Here is an 18,029-nt window from a genome sequence, read left to right as displayed (position 1 = left end):
GCGCACCTGACCTGAGGGTGTGGCTCGTGGACCGGAAGCCAGGGGACTCACATGGTGCAGGGAAACTGGCAGATGACTTCACAAACAGCCGAGCCAGGTTTGAAAGTGAGCCCCACAAAGAGAGGGAGTCTCGGAGAGAGAGGGAGTCCCGGAGGGAGAGGGAGTCCTGGAGAGACCGAGAATCTGAGAGAGACCGGTCCCTAACTGTACGACAGAGGGGACCACCTCTTGGGCAAGCCCAGGAAAGAGGGGCCGGCCACCCACCCCCCAGAGAGCCAAACAGAGCCCGGACAGAGCAGCCGGCCCGAGGGACACAACAAGACCCAGGCTGTTACCGCTGTGGGCGAAAGGGGCATAGAGCAGCCCAGTGCCCCAGGCTCCCAGACAGGTTGAGCAGGCCGGGGGGTCATGGAGTCAACTGGGTGGGGTCCCAGAAGCCAGAGGGGCTGGCGGCCAAGGTGGGTGGTGCTGACAATGGGCACTCGGATTGGGCCGAGTCCGCCCCACAGACCAGCTCCTCAGGGGGACCAAATGCTCAGAGGCCAGTTTACAGAGTGGGGGCGGCAATGCCTCTGTGGAGCAAGTGTCTCAAACACCTCGAGGTAGACGGGAAAAAGGTCACGGGGTTCTGGGACACAGGCGCTGACGTGACGCTGGCCCGACCCGGGGTGGTGGCACCGGGTTGCATGATACCTGATTCCCACCTGACGATAACAGGAATTGATGGGACCCCTTTCAAGGTGCCCATGGCGAGGGTGCACCTGAAATGGGGGAAGAAGGAAGGCCCCAAGGAAGTGGGCGTGCACAGCCATTTGCCGGCGGATGTACTGATGGGGGCTGACCTGGAGAACTGGCCAGGTGAATGTCCTCGTGCCCTGGTCCTGACCCGTAGCCAAAGAAAACGAGGGGTGCGCTCCCCAGATTCAGGGGTACAGGCCCAGCCAAAGTCACAGGAGCCACAGGGGCCAACCCTGAGAGAAAGGGGGCCCCCAAAAACCAGATCTCACAGGCCAGGGGTGCTGGAGCCAGGCAGGGATGGGGAAGTAGCATCCGCTCCTGCCCGAGCAGAAGAATTCCAGGCAGAGCAGCAGAGAGACCCCTCCTTGCAGAAGCTGAGGGAACTGGCCAGTCTCAGCCCAGCTCCACAGCTGGGGGAGTGCTGCAGGGAGAGATTCCTGTGGGAAAAGGGATTCCTGTACCGGGAATGGGCTCCCAGACGCAAAGCGGAGCCATGGAAGGTCCAGAGGCAACTGGTGGTCCCCCAAAAGTACCGGCGCAGGCTGCTGTACCTAGCCCATGATGTCCCGCTCGCAGGACACCAGGGGATCCACCGCACCAGGAGAAGGTTGTTACAGAACTTATTCTGGCCAGGGATCTTTGCAGCTGTCCGTCTGTGTTGCCTGTCCTGCGATCCCTGCCAGAGGGTGGGGAAGAGCCGGGACAAGGGGAAAGCTGCCCTGAGGCCACTGCCCATCATAGAGGAGCCTTTCCAGAAAGTGGCTATAGACATAGTGGGCCCCTTCAGCAAGGCAACGCGTTCGGGGAAGAAATATATCTTGGTGGTGGTAGATTTTGCCACGCGATACCCAGAAGCAGTGGCCTTGACCTCTATCGACGCTGACACCATGGCGGATGCACTGCTGTCCATTTTCAGCAGAGTGGGGTTCCCCAAGGAGGTCCTCACAGATCAGGGGTCCAACTTCATGTTGGCCTTACTGCAACGCTTGTGGGACAAGTGTGGGGTCCGGCACACCTGGGCCACAGCCTACCACTCGCAGACCAATGGGCTGGTGGAGAGGTTCAATGGGACTCTGAAGCAGATGCTGAGAACCTTCATGAATCAATACCCCCATGACTGGGACAAGTACTTACCCCACCTGCTGTTTGCATACAGGGAGGTGCCCCAGGAATCCACGGGGTTCTCCCCGTTTGAGCTGCTGTACGGAAGGAGGGTACGGGGACCCTTGGACTTGCTCAGAGAAGAGTGGGAGGGGACGGCCTCCCCTGAAGGGGAGTCAGTGGTACAGTACGTACTAACCTTCCGGGAAAAACTCACCGAGCTCATGGGCCTGGCCAGGGAGAACCTCTCCATGGCCCAAAGGAAGCAAAAGGTCTGGTATGACCGTAACACCCGGGCCCGAGCCTATGCCACCGGGGATCAAGTGATGGTCCTTGTACCTGTGCGGCGGAACAAGCTGCAAGCGGCCTGGGATGGGCCCTTCAAGGTTGTCAAACAGCTAAATGACGTGAATTATGTGGTGGAACTGTCGAACCGGGCCCACAGCCACCGGGTCTATCATGTGAACATGATGAAACCTTACTGGGACAGAGAGAACTTGGTGCTGGCCGTGTGCAGACACTGGGAGGGGCAGGGGGATGATCCCTTGGTGGATTTACTCACAAGGACTGGAGCCGGCTCCTTGCTGGAGTCTATTCCCCTCTCAGACCAGCTGACCCCTGCCCAGCAGACGGAGATCAAGGAGGTGCTGCATTCGCATCAACAGCTGTTCTCGGACAGACCCGGACGCACTGACCTGGCTGTCCACCGAATAGAGACAGGCACCCACGGCCCTATCAAGTGTGTGCCATTCAGAGCCACAGGGAGGACGGCTCAGGACATAGAGCGGGAGGTTGAAGACATGCTGGCTCTGGGGGTGATCCAACCCTCGTCCAGCCCCTGGGCCTCTCCCGTGGTGTTAGTCCCTAAAAAAGATGGGTCTGTTCGGTTTTGTGTGGACTATCGCAAGCTTAACGCCATCACTGTCTCGGACGCCTACCCCATGCCCAGGCCTGATGACCTTTTAGACAAGCTGGGGGGAGGCCGTTACCTCACCACCATAGACCTCACCAAGGGGTACTGGCAAGTGCCATTAGACCAAGATGCCCAGCTCAAGTCGGCTTTCATCACTCCTGTGGGGCTCTACGAGTTCCTGGTCCTGCCCTTTGGCCTCAAGGGGGCACCCGCTACCTTCCAGCGTCTGGTGGACCAGCTACTGAAAGGGATGGAGAGCTTTGCCCTGGCTTACATGGACGACGTTTGCATCTTCAGCCAGACGTGGGAGGACCATGTGTCCCAGGTCAATCAGGTGCTGGACCGACTCCAGAAGGCCGGTCTGACTGTCAAGGCAGGGAAGTGCAAGGTGGGAATGGCTGAGGTGACCTACCTGGGCCACAAGGTGGGCAGCGGCTGCTTAAAGCCAGAGCCAGCTAAAGTGGAAGCTATCAAAGATTGGCCAACACCCCAGACTAAGAAACAGGTCCAGGCCTTCATTGGGATGGCGGGGTACTACCGGAGGTTTGTGCCCCACTTTAGCTCCATCGCAGCCCCCCTCACGGAGCTGTGTAAAAAGGGAAAGCCTGACAAGGTGGTCTGGACCGAGCAGTGCCAAGAGGCCCTCTGCGCGCTGAAGGAGGCTCTGGTCAGGGCCCCAGTGCTGGCAAATCCAGACTTCAACAAACCCTTCCTGGTGTTCACTGATGCCTCAGACGTGGGGCTGGGCGCGGTGCTAATGCAGGTGACTGACAAAGGGGAGAAACACCCCATCGTGTACCTGAGTAAGAAGCTGCTGCCCCGGGAGCAGAACTACGCGGCCATAGAGAAGGAATGTCTGGCCATGGTGTGGGCGCTGGGGAAGCTGCAGCCGTACCTGTTTGGACGGCGTTTCACCGTGTACACCGATCACTCACCCTTGACCTGGCTGCATCACATGAAAGGGGCCAACGCCAAGCTCCTGCGGTGGAGCTGCTCCTGCAGGACTACGACATGGAGGTGGTCCACATGAAGGGGAACAACAACACCATAGCCGATGCCCTGTCACGCAGGGAGGGCCCCGAACTTCCCCAGGTCACTGGCTAAGTGACCCCGCTCAGTTCGGTCTGGAAGCGGGGAGAGATGTAATGGAGTGGGGGGAGTGCATGTGTGAGTCAGGCTGGATGTCTGAGGCAAGCAGCAGCTCCCAGTGGCTAAGGATGACCCTGGGGCTACAACTGGCAGGTGACACCTCTGCCTGAACAAAGAGCAGGGAGGAGCTGAGCTGGGTTTTGAATCGAGGGTGGCAGTTAGAGGCTAGGAAAAGGGAGAGCTGGAAGGCAGCCAGCGAGAGGAGGGGGAAGCTACACCCCAGAGGGGCCCCCCTCGGGGTCCTCTCCCCAGGACAGGTTGGAAGGACTGTCTCTGGCGGCTATGCTGATGCTTCTGGGAGAAACTGGACATTTGTTGCCTAATAAACCTGCTGTTGTACCTGCTGAGTGAGAGTCTCTCCTGCCAGCGGACGGGGTGCAGTGCAGGGGGACCCCTGAACCCCATCACACTGGGGTGCCGACAGGGCCGGGCTGGCAGGGCCTGGGAGCGAGGGGTGCCGACGAGGCCGGGCCGGCAGGGGCTGGGGGGCGGGAGCGGGGGGCGCCGACGAGGCCGGGGAGGCAGGGGCTGGGGGGCAGGAGTGGGGGGGCGCCGACGGGGCCGGGCCGGGCTGGGGGGCGGGAGCGGGGGGGTTGCTCCGAGGGAGTTGGTTCCTGTTTCATTGTCTTGATAACATCAGTTGCAGGACGAGACAAGACTCTGACATGTTGGTGATCTCCTGGCTCTGGGCGCTGGTGGGAGAAGGGAAACTGGGAGGTGACTCCCTGAGTCTCCCACGGGGTTGTGCTCTCTCTGCACCCCATGGCCCCCTGGCTACACATGGGCCAGTCCCCCCAGGAATCGCTGCAGCCAAGCCCCATTTGAGCTGAGCTGACCCTGTTCAGGAAGGGCCAGTGACCCCAAACTGCAAACCAAAGATTTTGTTTGTGGACATAAAAGCTCCAGCAGCAATTTGGCAGCTTAGCACAGCCCCCACCAGCCCTCCGGTTCCGTCCCTGCAGCCGGGGGCTCACACCTATTCCCACGCCCTGCGGTAGCTGGGCTGGGTTCAGCAGTGTGATGGGCTCGGCCTGTGGCCCAGCCCATCACTCAACCTGTGGCTTGGCCCATCACTCACCCTGTGATGGGGTTCAGGGGTTCCCCTGCACTGCACCCCGTCCGCTGGCAGGAGTGACTCTCACTCAGCAGGTACAACAGGAGGTTTATTAGGCAACAGGTGCCCAGTTTCTCACAGAAGCGTCACTGTAGCAGTCAGAGACAGTCCTTCCGACCTGTCCTGGGGAGAGGAGGCCGAGGGGTGCCCCTCTGGGGTGTAGCTTCCCCCCTCCTCTGGCTGGTTCCTTCCAGCTCTCCCTTTCCCTAGCCTCTAGCTGCCGCCCCCCAACCCCATTCAAAACCCAGCTCGGCTCCTCCCTCCTCTTTGTTCAGGGCAGAGCTGTTACCTGCCAGCCTGGGTTATAGCCCCAGGGTCATCCTTAGCCGCTGGGAGCTGCTCTGCTTGTCTCTCACATCCAGCCCGAGTCTCCCACCAGCACTCCCCCCACTCCATCACAGCCCGTGGCTCAGCCCATCGCCTTAGCTGGCAACACAGGGGGAACTCGCAGCTGCTCAGTGCCTCTGTCTGCAGCTGCACCTGGGCTTCAGCTTCCGTCTCCACCACATCAAAGTGATGAGGAGTTTATTGTTGGGCGTTTTCCACTGGCCTTTGCACACCCCCCTCCTGGCCTGGTGTGATGGAGTGGGGGGAGTGCATGTGTGAGTCAGGCTGGATGTCTGAGGCTAGCAGCAGCTCCCAGTGGCTAAGGATGACCCTGGGGCTACAACTGGCAGGTAACACCTCTGCCTGAACAAAGAGCAGGGAGGAGCTGAGCTGGGTTTTGAATTGGGGGCGTCGGTGAGAGGCTAGGAAAAGGGAGAGCTGGAAGGCAGCCAGCCTGAGGAGGGGGAAGCTACACCCCAGAGGGGCACCCCTCGGGGTCTTCTCCCCAGGACAGGTTGGAAGGACTGTCTCTGGCTGCTGTGCTGTCGCTTCTGTGAGAAACTGGGCTCCTGTTGTCTAATAAACCTGTTGTACCTGCTGAGTAAGAGTCACTCCTGCCAGCGGACGGGGTGCAGTGCAGGGGGACCCCTGAACCCATCACACTGGTGTCAGCAGTGGGATGCACTGCACCCATGGATGAGCTCCCAGCAGTGGCTGACTGAGTGCAAGAGAAGGAAGGAGTCCCACCAGAGCCAGTGGGGGAACAGAGCCATTCCTGCAGCTGCTGCTGGTGAGTGGATACCCCGGGAGATAGCGGGGAGATGGATTATACCTGACTCCTGAAGGCAGAGCTAGCGGGGCTGTGCAGAGAGAGGGGCCTGACCGTGGGGAAGGCGACCAAGGCTCAGCTGATTGCCCAGCTGGAAGAGAATGACCGATCCGGGGGGGCAGAGCCTGTCCCAGCAGAAAGTGGCTGGTCAGCCTCGGGAAGCGTTTCGGATTCTCCGACAGGAGCAGGGGCTCGACGCCGTCAGACAGACGCGGTGCCCGCCAGGTCGCTCTCAGCTAGCGGTGGTCCATCGCGGGCAGAGTCCCCCGCCGCAGAGCTGCGACGGCTGGAACTCGAGGTGAAATTAAAGGAACTGGAGCGCCAGAAACGGGAAAGAGAGCGTGAGCACGAGCGCCAGCAACAAGAGACAGCGGGAGGAGAAAGAACGAGAATGGAAGGAGAGAGAGCGAGAGCGGGAGCATGAGCGAACCATGGCGGAGGCGAGACGCCAAGAGGCCCCAGCTGCGGTGAGCAGGGAGAGGGCCAGACGGCTCGGGGTGGCCAGTCACTTGGAGACGCGTGTGCTGGCCCAGTGTCAGGACTTACGGGACATGGACGAGTTCCTCACCGCCTTTGAGCGAGCCTGTGAGTTGCATGAGGTTCCCCCAGATGAGTGGCTCTGGCACCTCACCCCCTTGCTGGGCCAGAAGGGCGCAGCGGTACTCAGCCAGCTGGTGGGGCTGCAGCCTGGGAACTATGAACGGTTCAAACAGGCCCTGCTGCATAAGTTCGGGCTGACTCCGGAGATGTACAAGAAGAAGTTCCAGGAGGCGCAGAAGAGGCCAGAGGAAACCCACGTAGATACAACCGCCCGCCTGAGGCAATACTACCAGAAGTGGGTGTTCGGGATGGGAGCCCAGTCCGTAGAGGACCTGATCGAGCTGGCGGTCGTGGAGCGATTCTTCGAGATGTGCGCACCTGACCTGAGGGTGCGGCTCGTGGACCGGAAGCCTGGGGACTCACACGTTGCAGGGAAACTGGCAGATGACTTCACAAACAGCCGGGCCAGGTTTGAAAGTGAGCCCCACAAAGAGAGGGAGTCTCGGAGAGAGAGGGAGTCCCGGAGGGAGAGGGAGTCCCGGAGAGACCGAGAATCTGAGAGAGACCGGTCCCTAACTGTACGACAGAGGGGACCACCTCTTGGGCAAGCCCAGGAAAGGGGCCGGCCACCCACTCCCCAGAGAGCCAAACAGAGCCCGGACAGAGCAGCCGGCCCGAGGGACACAACAAGACCCAGGCTGTTATCGCTGTGGGCGAAAGGGGCATAGAGCAGCCCAGTGCCCCAGGCTCCCAGACAGGTTGAGCAGGCTGGGGGGTCATGGAGTCAACTGGGTGGGGTCCCAGAAGCCAGAGGGGCTGGCGGCCAAGGCGGGTGGTGCTGACAATGGGCACTCGGATTGGGCCGAGTCCGCCCCACAGACCAGCTCCTCAGGGGGACCAAATGCTCAGAGGCCAGTTTACAGAGTGGGGGCGGAAATGCCTCTGTGGAGCAAGTGTCTCAAACACCTCAAGGTAGACGGGAAAAAGGTCACGGGGTTCTGGGACACAGGCGCTGACGTGACGCTGGCCCGACCCGGGGTGGTGGCACCGGGCTGCATGATACCCGATTCCCACCTGACGATAACAGGAATTGATGGGACCCCTTTCAAGGTGCCCATGGCGAGGGTGCACCTGAAATGGGGGAAGAAGGAAGGCCCCAAGGAAGTGGGCGTGCACAGCCATTTGCCGGCGGATGTACTGATGGGGGCTGACCTGGAGAACTGGCCAGGTGAATGTCCTCGTGCCCTGGTCCTGACCCGTAGCCAAAGAAAACGAGGGGTGCGCTCCCCAGATTCAGGGGTACAAGCCCAGCCAAAGTCACAGGAGCCACAGGGGCCAACCCTGAGAGAAAGGGGGCCCCCAAAAACCAGATCTCACAGGCCAGGGGTGCTGGAGCCAGGCAGGGATGGGGAAGTAGCATCCGCTCCTGCCCGAGCGGAAGAATTCCAGGCAGAGCAGCAGAGAGACCCCTCCTTGCAGAAGCTGAGGGAACTGGCCAGTCTCAGCCCAGCTCCACAGCTGGGGGAGGGCTGCAGGGAGAGATTCCTGTGGGAAAAGGGATTCCTGTACCGGGAATGGGCTCCCAGACGCAAAGCGGAGCCATGGAAGGTCCAGAGGCAATTGGTGGTCCCCCAAAAGTACCGGCGCAGGCTGCTGTACCTAGCCCATGATGTCCCGCTCGCAGGACACCAGGGGATCCACCGCACCAGGAGAAGGTTGTTACAGAACTTTTTCTGGCCAGGGATCTTTGCAGCTGTCCGTCTGTATTGCCTGTCCTGCGATCCCTGCCAGAGGGTGGGGAAGACCCGTGACAAGGGGAAAGCTGCCCTGAGGCCACTGCCCATCATAGAGGAGCCTTTCCAGAAAGTGGCTATAGACATAGTGGGCCCCTTCAGCAAGGCAACGCGTTCGGGGAAGAAATATATCTTGGTGGTGGTAGATTTTGCCACGCGATACCCAGAAGCAGTGGCCTTGACCTCTATCGACGCTGACACCGTGGCGGATGCACTGCTGTCCATTTTCAGCAGAGTGGGGTTCCCCAAGGAGGTCGTCACTGATCAGGGGTCCAACTTCATGTCGGCCCTACTGCAAAGCTTGTGGGACAAGTGTGGGGTCCGGCACACCTGGGCCACAGCCTACCACCCGCAGACCAATGGGCTGGTGGAGAAGTTCAATGGGACTCTGAAGCAGATGCTAAGAACCTTCATGAATGAATACCCCCATGACTGGGACAAGTACTTACCCCACCTGCTGTTTGCATACAGGGAGGTGCCCCAGGAATCCACAGGGTTCTCCCCGTTTGAGCTGCTGTACGGAAGGAGGGTACGGGGACCCTTGGACTTGCTCAGAGAAGAGTGGGAGGGGACGGCCTCTCCTGAAGGGGAGTCAGTGGTACAGTACGTACTAACCTTCCGGGAAAAACTCACCGAGCTCATGGGCCTGGCCAGGGAGAACCTCTCCATGGCCCAAAGGAAGCAAAAGGTCTGGTATGACCGTAACACCCGGGCCCGAGCCTATGCCACCGGGGATCAAGTGATGGTCCTTGTACCTGTGCGGCGGAACAAGCTGCAAGCGGCCTGGGATGGGCCCTTCAAGGTCGTCAAACAGCTGAATGACTTTAATTATGTGGTGGAACTGTCGAACCGGGCCCACAGCCACCGGGTCTATCATGTGAACATGATGAAACCTTACTGGGACAGAGAGAACTTGGTGCTGGCCGTGTGCAGACACTGGGAGGGGCAGGGGGATGATCCCTTGGTGGATTTGCTCAAAGGGACTGGAGCCGGCTCCTTGCTGGAGTCTATTCCCCTCTCAGACCAGCTGACCCCTGCCCAGCAGACGGAGATCAAGGAGGTGCTGCATTCGCATCAACAGCTGTTCTCGGACAGACCCGGACGCACTGACCTGGCTGTCCACCGAATAGAGACAGGCACCCACGGCCCTATCAAGTGTGTGCCGTTCAGAGCCACAGGGAGGACGGCTCAGGACATAGAGGGGGAGGTTGAAGACATGCTGGCTCTGGGGGTGATCCAACCCTCCTCCAGCCCCTGGGCCTCTCCTGTGGTGTTAGTCCCTAAAAAAGATGGGTCTGTTCGGTTTTGTGTGGACTATCGCAAGCTTAACGCCATCACTGTATCGGACGCCTACCCCATGCCCAGGTCTGATGACCTTTTAGACAAGCTTGGGGGAGCCCGTTACCTCACCACCATAGACCTCACCAAGGGGTACTGGCAAGTGCCATTAGACCAAGATGCCCGGCTCAAGTCGGCTTTCATCACCCCTGTGGGGCTCTACGAGTTCCTGGTCCTGCCCTTTGGCCTCAAGGGGGCACCTGCTACCTTCCAGCGTCTGGTGGACCAGCTACTGAAAGGGATGGAGAGCTTTGCCCTGGCTTACATGGATGACATTTGCATCTTCAGCCAGACGTGGGAGGACCATGTGTCCCAGGTCAAGCAGGTGCTGGACCGACTCCAGAAGGCCGGTCTGACTATCAAGGCAGGGAAGTGCAAGGTGGGAATGGCTGAGGTGACCTACCTGGGCCACAAGGTGGGCAGCGGCTGCTTAAAGCCAGAGCCAGCTAAAGTGGAGTCTGTCAGAGATTGGCCAACACCCCAGACTAAGAAACAGGTCCAGGCCTTCATTGGGATGGCGGGGTATTACCGGAGGTTTGTGCCCCACTTTAGCTCCATCGCAGCCCCCCTCACGGAGCTGTGTAGAAAGGGAAAGCCTGACAAGGTGGTCTGGACCGAGCAGTGCCAAGAGGCCCTCTGCGCGCTGAAGGAGGCTCTGGTCAGGGCCCCGGTGCTGGCAAATCCAGACTTCAACAAGCCCTTCCTGGTGTTCACCGATGCCTCAGACGTGGGGCTGGGGGCGGTGCTAATGCAGGTGAATGACCAAGGGGAGAAACACCCCGTCGTGTACCTGAGCAAGAAGCTGCTGCCCCGGGAGCAGAACTACGTGGCCATAGAGAAGGAATGTCTGGCCATGGTGTGGGCGCTGGGGAAGCTGCAGCCGTACCTGTTTGGACGGCGTTTCACCGTGTACACCGATCACTCACCCTTGACCTGGCTGCATCACATGAAAGGGGCCAACGCCAAGCTCCTGCGGTGGAGTCTGCTCCTGCAGGACTACGACATGGAGGTGGTCCACGTGAAGGGGAACAACAACACCATAGCCGATGCCCTGTCACGCAGGGAGGGCCACGAACTTCCCCAGGTCACTGGCTAAGTGACCCCGCTCAGTTCGGTCTGGAAGGGGGGAGAGATGTAATGGAGTGGGGGGAGTGCATCTGTGAGTCAGGCTGGATGTCTGAGGCAAGCAGCAGCTCCCAGTGGCTAAGGGTGACCCTGGGGCTACAACTGGCAGGTAACACCTCTGCCTGAACAAAGAGCAGGGAGGAGCTGAGCTGGGTTTTGAATCGGGGGCGTCGGTGAGAGGCTAGGAAAAGGGAGAGCTGGAAGGCAGCCAGCCTGAGGAGGGGGAAAACTACACCCCAGAGGGGCACCCCTCAGGGTCTTCTCCCCAGGACAGGTTGGAGGGACTGTCTCTGGCTGCTGTGCTGTCGCTTCTGTGAGAAACTGGGCTCCTGTTGTCTAATAAACCTTCTGTTGTACCTGCTGAGTAAGAGTCACTCCTGCCAGCGGATGGGGTGCAGTGCAGGGGGACCCCTCAACCCCATCACACCTGGACCCCCAGGAATCCCCATATATGATGATATGTGTGTGTGCGAACCCCCGGCTGAGCAGCGCCCCTAGGCTGCAGCTGACTCCCTGCTGGCTGTAACCTGAGCTGGCAGGTAACACCTGTCCCCCCAGCAAAGAGCCGGGAGCTGGTTTGGAATCAGAGGCAGCAGTTTGCCTGGGGGAGGGTGGAAGGCAGTTAGCCAGGGCTGGAAGAGAGGAACAAAGCAGGGGAACCAAGGCCCTGGCTTGGGGGCTCCCCTCAGGCCTTCCGTCTCTGCCAGCTGTACTGACACCTACTCTGCGCTGGGCCTCTGTCGCCTAATCAACTTCCTCTTCTACCCGCTGAGCGAGCGTCACTCCTGCCTGCGGATGTGGGGCGGTGCTGGGGGACCCCTCAACCCCGTTACACCATAGCTGAGCCCCTGACCCAGCTTGGCTGAGAATCCATTTCCAAGACCCCCCCACATCCAGGCCCCCAGCAACCCCGTGGTCAAACCCCCCAGCCATGCCTCCAGGGACCCCATGGCTGAACCCCCCAGCCAGACCCCCAGGACTCCACAGCTGAACCCCCAGCCATACCTCCAGGGACCCCACAAACAAACCCCGCCAGCCCCTCACCTCCAGGGACCCCCCCAGTTATGCCCCCAGGGATCCGACAGCCAAACCCCCCCAGCCACACCTTCAGGGACCCCAAGAACACACCACCCAGCCATGCCCCCAGGGACCCCACGGCCGAGCCCCCCAGCTATGCCCCCAGGGACCCCACAGCCAAACCCCCCAGGCATGCCCCCAGGGACCCCAAGAACAAACCACCCAGCCACGCTCCCAGGGACCCTGCAGCCAAGCCCCCAGCCAGGCATCCAGGCACCCCACGGCCAAACCGGCAGGGGCCCTGCAGCCACGTGGGAAAGATTTTTGGTGCCCCAGTCCAGGCAGCTGTGTCCCTGAACAGCCTCTGAGGTTGGGGCTCAGGGACTGGAGGCTCTGGCTTTGGCTGGGGCACAAGCATGGGGAGCAGCTGCTCTCTCACCACCGCAGCTCTGGGCTGGTGTGGGGGGATCCCCAACCTCTGCGAGCGGGAGGTCACCAGGTGGGGCTTTGATTCCCCTTCTGCTGCTGCCAGGGACCCCTACTGCCCTGTCGTACCCTGGGGGGCTTCCCTGGGCCCTGCACCAGGACCTGCTGGTGATGGGAGTTTCCGGTGCCATGGCCTCTCCCACAAACGCAAGGCCCTTGGGAACCTGAACCTTGTGGGGACGGTGACCAGGGGACACCTTTTACCCAAGAAGCAGGACAAAGGCCAGAGGATGGCCCAGGCTTGCCAGGGTGGGGGAGGTCTGGCTCAGGGTCCCCCTCTCTCTGCAATGGCTGGAACTGACTGACAAGTCTGTTCTGCGCCGGGTCCCTGGCACCGACTCGCCCTCCTGCTCTCCTGCCGCCGCGTCCCGTCCCAGCTGCCCGCGGGTGGGCGCAGGGCCGGGGCCGGGGCTCCCGCTCCCCACTCGCGGGCAGCTTTCCAGTCGGCCACGCGGGCCAGGGGCCTTAGCGCCAGCCCCCAGCCCCCTCGCTGCGCTGCCCCGCCCCGGCCCCCCGCTCCAGCCCCGAGGTGACGTCCCCGCCCTAGCGCGTCCCAGCGGCGCGGGGGACCCCAGGGACCCACTCGCCCGGCCCCCCCGCCGGCAGCGGGAACGGCCCCGCCCCATCGCAGCACGGCCCCCGCGCGGCCAGTGGGAGGGGAGCCGCCCCCGGGATCCCCGCCGGCCGGGGGGACCCAGGCGTCCTGCCGCCCCGCCCAGGGAGGGGCCGGCTCCGGCTCCGGCTCGGATTATGTCACAGCGCTGCAGCCGCAGTGTGGAGCGGGTCGGGTTCAGGTAGGGCTGGTCCGCCGCTAGCTCCGCGGGGCGGGCTTGGGGGGCAGAGCGGGGCTGGGTGAAGGGTGGGGCGGGCCTGGGGGGCTCGGCTGGGGCGAGGGGTGGGGCGGGGCTGTGGTGAGGTGCAGGGAGTGGGGAGGCTGGGTGAGGGGCAGGGCGGGGCTGGGCTGGGATGAGATGTGGGGAGTGGGGGCTATGGGGGTTGGCTGGGGGGCTGGGATGAGGTGTGGGGGTGGGGTGGGGCTGGGTGAGGGGCTGGGGGGCTCATCTGGGGAGCTGGGATGAGGTGTGGGGAGTGGGGTGGCTCAGTTGTAGGGCAGGGCTGGGTGAAGGGCTGGGGTGAGGTGCAGGGAGTGGGGGTCTGGGAGAGGGGTGGGGCAGGGCTGGGGTGAGGTGGGGGAGTGGGAGGGCTGGGTGAGAGATGGGGGGCTCAGCTGGGGGCTGGGATGAGGTGTGGGAGGGCTGGGTGGGCCTGGGGAGCTGGGTGAGGGGCTGTGGGGCAGGGCTGGGTGAGGGGCTGGGGTGAGTGTGGGGAGTGGGGGTCTGGGAGAGGGGTGGGGCAGGGCTGGGGTGAGCTGCAGGGAGTGGGAGGGCTGGGTGAGAGGTGGGGGGCTGGGGGGCTCGGTTGAGGAGCTGGGATGAGGTGTGGGGAGTGGGGGCTGGGTGAGCAGAAGGGTGGGACTGGGGGCTGGGCTGGGATGAGGTGTGGGGAGTTAGGGGGCAGGGCTGGGGGGCTGGACGGTGGGGGTAGCTGTCTATGAGAAGGTGGGGGGAGGGGCAGGGGCCCTGTGGGTGCCCTTGGCCAGGATGGGGGCGGCAGGGCGGGCTGGTGTGTCGCACGCTGGGCGTGGCAGTGGTCCGTGTGCTGAGGGACACGGCACAAGGCCAGTGCGTGCCCCCTGCATGTGGGGCAGGGTGGGGCCAAGGTGTGCTCCCTTCTCCCACCAGGAGCTGGGAAGTGGAGGGGGAGATATGTGCCACGGAAGGTCAGTGGGGGGGGTCTTGTGAGCGCCCCTCACTCCCGATCCACAGCCCCCCTGCCCTGCTCGGCCAGCTCAAGGCCCCATTGTCGCAGCTCCCTGACCCCGATGCTGCCAGCGGAATTGTGGGGTGGAGTGGCTCAGGCACAAACAGCTTTTTGTCTTGGGGTCACAGGCCAGATTCGGGGGGGGGGCGGGACAGGAAATGGGAGAATCTGGTGCCCCACTGCCCTCCCAGAGCTGGGGAGAGCCCAGGTGTCCTGGCTGCCCCCCAGCTGGGCAGTTGGCTCTGACAGGCACCCCTACCCTGGGCCCAGGTGGGCTGCAGGGCCACGGGGCTGGTATCCTCTGGGCCCCTGGCTCGGGTCCCATCTCCCCACAGCATGTCCAAGCCAGGCTGATGGGCCCAAGTTCCTGGCTCCCAGCTGTGTGTCCCCCTCTCGCCAGGATACCTGGGCTCTTTGCCAGCTGGGGGGGGTAGTGGGTGGCACCACGTGCAATTACCTCCCCACCCCTATACTGTTAATTTGCCTAGTATGCAAATTCCCCTCCCCAAGCACCTGCCATGACCCCACCCTGCCTCGGGGGAGGCTCTGGGGGGGGCGGTGCACCTAGGGGAGCCTGGGGCTGGGTGGGGCAGGAGTGAGGGGCATCGGCAGTGCTGGGCTGGCAGGGGCAGGGGGGAGGGGCACCGTCCCCTCCCCTCCCCCACCCTGTTCTCTTTGTGTCACTTTATGCGGGTGCTGGGCTGACACTCCCCGGGGTGGGGGGGTCAGAGCCCTCAGCTCTGTGCTGTCCAGATGTGGGCAGAGTGGGGTTAGTGGGGGGGCAGGACTACTGCCTCCCTGTGGGGTCAAGGTGACTATGGTCCATTATTCTATTGCCTTTTGGTTGCCGTAGAAACGCAGGAGTGACACAGTGGTGGCTGGGGGAGGGGGAGACACAATGGAGCCCAGTGGGCTGAGTCCCACCCCACAGCGGTCACCCACATAGACAGGTCAAAGCACCCAGCACACTCACTGCGCCCCAGCAACTGGCAGCATGTCTCCTGCAGCCCCCCACTACACCCAACACGCTCACGCCCCCTCAGCAACAGGCAACACCTGTCTCCTGCAGCCCCCCACTACACCCAACACGCTCACACCCCCTCAGCAACAGGCAACACCCGTCTCCTGCAGCCCCCCACTACACCCAACACGCTCACACCCCCTCAGCAACAGGCAACACCCGTCTCCTGCAGCCCCCAACTACACCCAACACGCTCACGCCCCTCAGCAACAGGCAACACCCGTCTCCTGCCACCCCCCACTACACCCAACACGCTCACGCCCCCTCAGCAACAGGCAACACCTGTCTCCTGCAGCCCCCCACTACACCCAACACGCTCACACCCCCTCAGCAACAGGCAACACCCGTCTCCTGCAGCCCCCCACTACACCCAACACGCTCACACCCCCTCAGCAACGGGCAACACCCGTCTCCTGCAGCCCCCAACTACACCCAACACGCTCACGCCCCTCAGCAACAGGCAACACCCATCTCCTGCCAGCCCCCCACTACACCCAACACGCTCACACCCCCTCAGCAACAGGCAACACCCGTCTCCTGCAGCCCCCCACTACACCCAACACGCTCACACCCCCTCAGCAACAGGCAACACCCGTCTCCTGCAGCCCCCCACTACACCCAACACGCTCACACCCCCTCAGCAAAAGGCAACACCCGTCTCCTGCCAGCCCCCAACTACACCCAACACGCTCACGACCCTCAGCAAGAGGCAACACCCGTGTCCTGCAGCCCCCCACTACACCCAACACGCTCACACCCCCTCAGCAACAGGCAACACCCGTCTCCTGCAGCCCCCAACTACACCCAACACGCTCACGCCCCTCAGCAACAGGCAACACCCGTCTCCTGCAGCACCCCACTACACCCAACACGCTCACACCCCCTCAGCAACAGGCAACACCCGTCTCCTGCAGCCCCCAACTACACCCAACACGCTCACGCCCCCTCAGCAACAGGCAACACCCGTCTCCTGCAGCCCCCCACTACACCCAACACGCTCACACCCCCTCAGCAACAGGCAACACCCGTCTCCTGCAGCCCCCAACTACACCCAACACGCTCACGCCCCCTCAGCAACAGGCAACACCTGTCTCCTGCAGCCCCCCACTACACCCAACACGCTCACACCCCCTCAGCAACAGGCAACACCCGTCTCCTGCAGCCCCCCACTACACCCAACACGCTCACACCCCCTCAGCAACAGGCAACACCTGTCTCCTGCAGCCCCCCACTACACCCAACACGCTCACACCCCCTCAGCAACAGGCAACACCCGTCTCCTGCCAGCCCCCAACTACAACCAACACGCTCACGCCCCTCAGCAACAGGCAACACCCGTCTCCTGCAGCCCCCCCACTACACCCAACACGCTCACACCCCCTCAGCAACGGGCAACACCCGTCTCCTGCCAGCCCCCCACTACACCCAACACGCTCACGCCCCTCAGCAACAGGCAACACCCGTCTCCTGCCAGCCCCCAACTACACCCAACACGCTCACGCCCCCTCAGCAACAGGCAACACCCGTCTCCTGCCAGCCCCCCACTACACCCAACACGCTCACGCCCCCTCAGCAACAGGCAACACCCGTCTCCTGCCAGCCCCCCACTACACCCAACACGCTCACACCCCCTCAGCAACAGGCAACACCCGTCTCCTGCCAGCCCCCCACTACACCCAACACGCTCACGCCCCCTCAGCAACAGGCAACACCCGTCTCCTGCAGCCCCCCACTACACCCAACACGCTCACGCCCCCTCAGCAACAGGCAACACCCATCTCCTGCCAGCCCCCCACTACACCCAACACGCTCATGCCGCTCAGCAACAGGCAACACCCGTCTCCTGCAGCCCCCCACTACACCCAACACGCTCACGCCCCCTCAGCAACAGGCAACACCTGTCTCCTGCAGCCCCCCACTGCACCCAACACGCTCACGCCCCCTCAGCAACGGGCAACACCCATCTCCTGCTGCCTCCCCACTACACCCAGCGCACTTACACCTCCTCAGCAACAGGCAACACCCGTCTCCTGCAACCCCCCCACTACACCCAGCTCACTTACACCCCCTCAGCAACAGGCAACACCTGTCTCCTGCAGCCCCCCACTACACCCAACGTGCTCACGCCCCCTCAGCAACAGGCAACACCCGTCTCCTGCAGCACCCCCCTACACCCAACACGCTCACGCCCCCTCAGCAACAGGCAACACCAGTCTCCTGCAGCCCCCCACTACACCCAACACGCTCACACCCCATCAGCAACAAGCAACACCTGTCTCCTGCAGCCCCCCACTGCACCCAACAGGCTCACACCCCCTCAGCAACAGGCAACACCCGTCTCCTGCAGCACCCCCCTACACCCAACACGCTCACGCCCCCTCAGCAACAGGCAACACCCGTCTCCTGCAGCACTCCCCCACACCCAACACGCTCACGCCCCCTCAGCAACAGACAACACCTGTCTCCTGCCATCCCCCCACTGCACCCAACACGCTCACAGCCCCTCAGCAACAGGCAACACCCATCTCCTGCAGCCCCCCACTACACCCAACACGCTCACGCCCCTCAGCAACAGGCAACACCACTCTCCGGCAGCCCCCCACTACACCCAACACGCTCACGCCCCCTCAGCAACAGGCAACACCTGTCTCCTGCAGCCCCCCACTACACCCAACACGCTCACGCCCCCTCAGCAACAGGCAACACCCGTCTCCTGC

General features: G+C 62.5%; 1 protein-coding gene across 3 annotated transcripts in view; it reads left to right on the top strand.

Moving 5' to 3' along the window:
• Window positions 1-13,144: 13,144 nt before the first annotated feature.
• Window positions 13,145-18,029, top strand: part of L1CAM (L1 cell adhesion molecule) — a 50,916-nt gene continuing 46,031 nt past the window's right edge. For all 3 annotated transcript variants that reach the window (XM_075016237.1, XM_075016236.1, XM_075016235.1), the window contains exon 1: window positions 13,145-13,264. In XM_075016237.1, coding sequence (XP_074872338.1) covers window positions 13,221-13,264 — 44 coding nt within the window. In that variant the 5' untranslated portion in view covers window positions 13,145-13,220. The remainder of the gene's footprint in view (window positions 13,265-18,029) is intronic.

This window comes from Carettochelys insculpta, chromosome 22, assembly GCF_033958435.1.
Source record: "Carettochelys insculpta isolate YL-2023 chromosome 22, ASM3395843v1, whole genome shotgun sequence".
NCBI lineage: Eukaryota > Metazoa > Chordata > Testudines > Carettochelyidae > Carettochelys > Carettochelys insculpta.
Note: the sequence above shows the minus strand (reverse complement) of the source record. Positions and strands in the feature narration are given on the sequence as shown.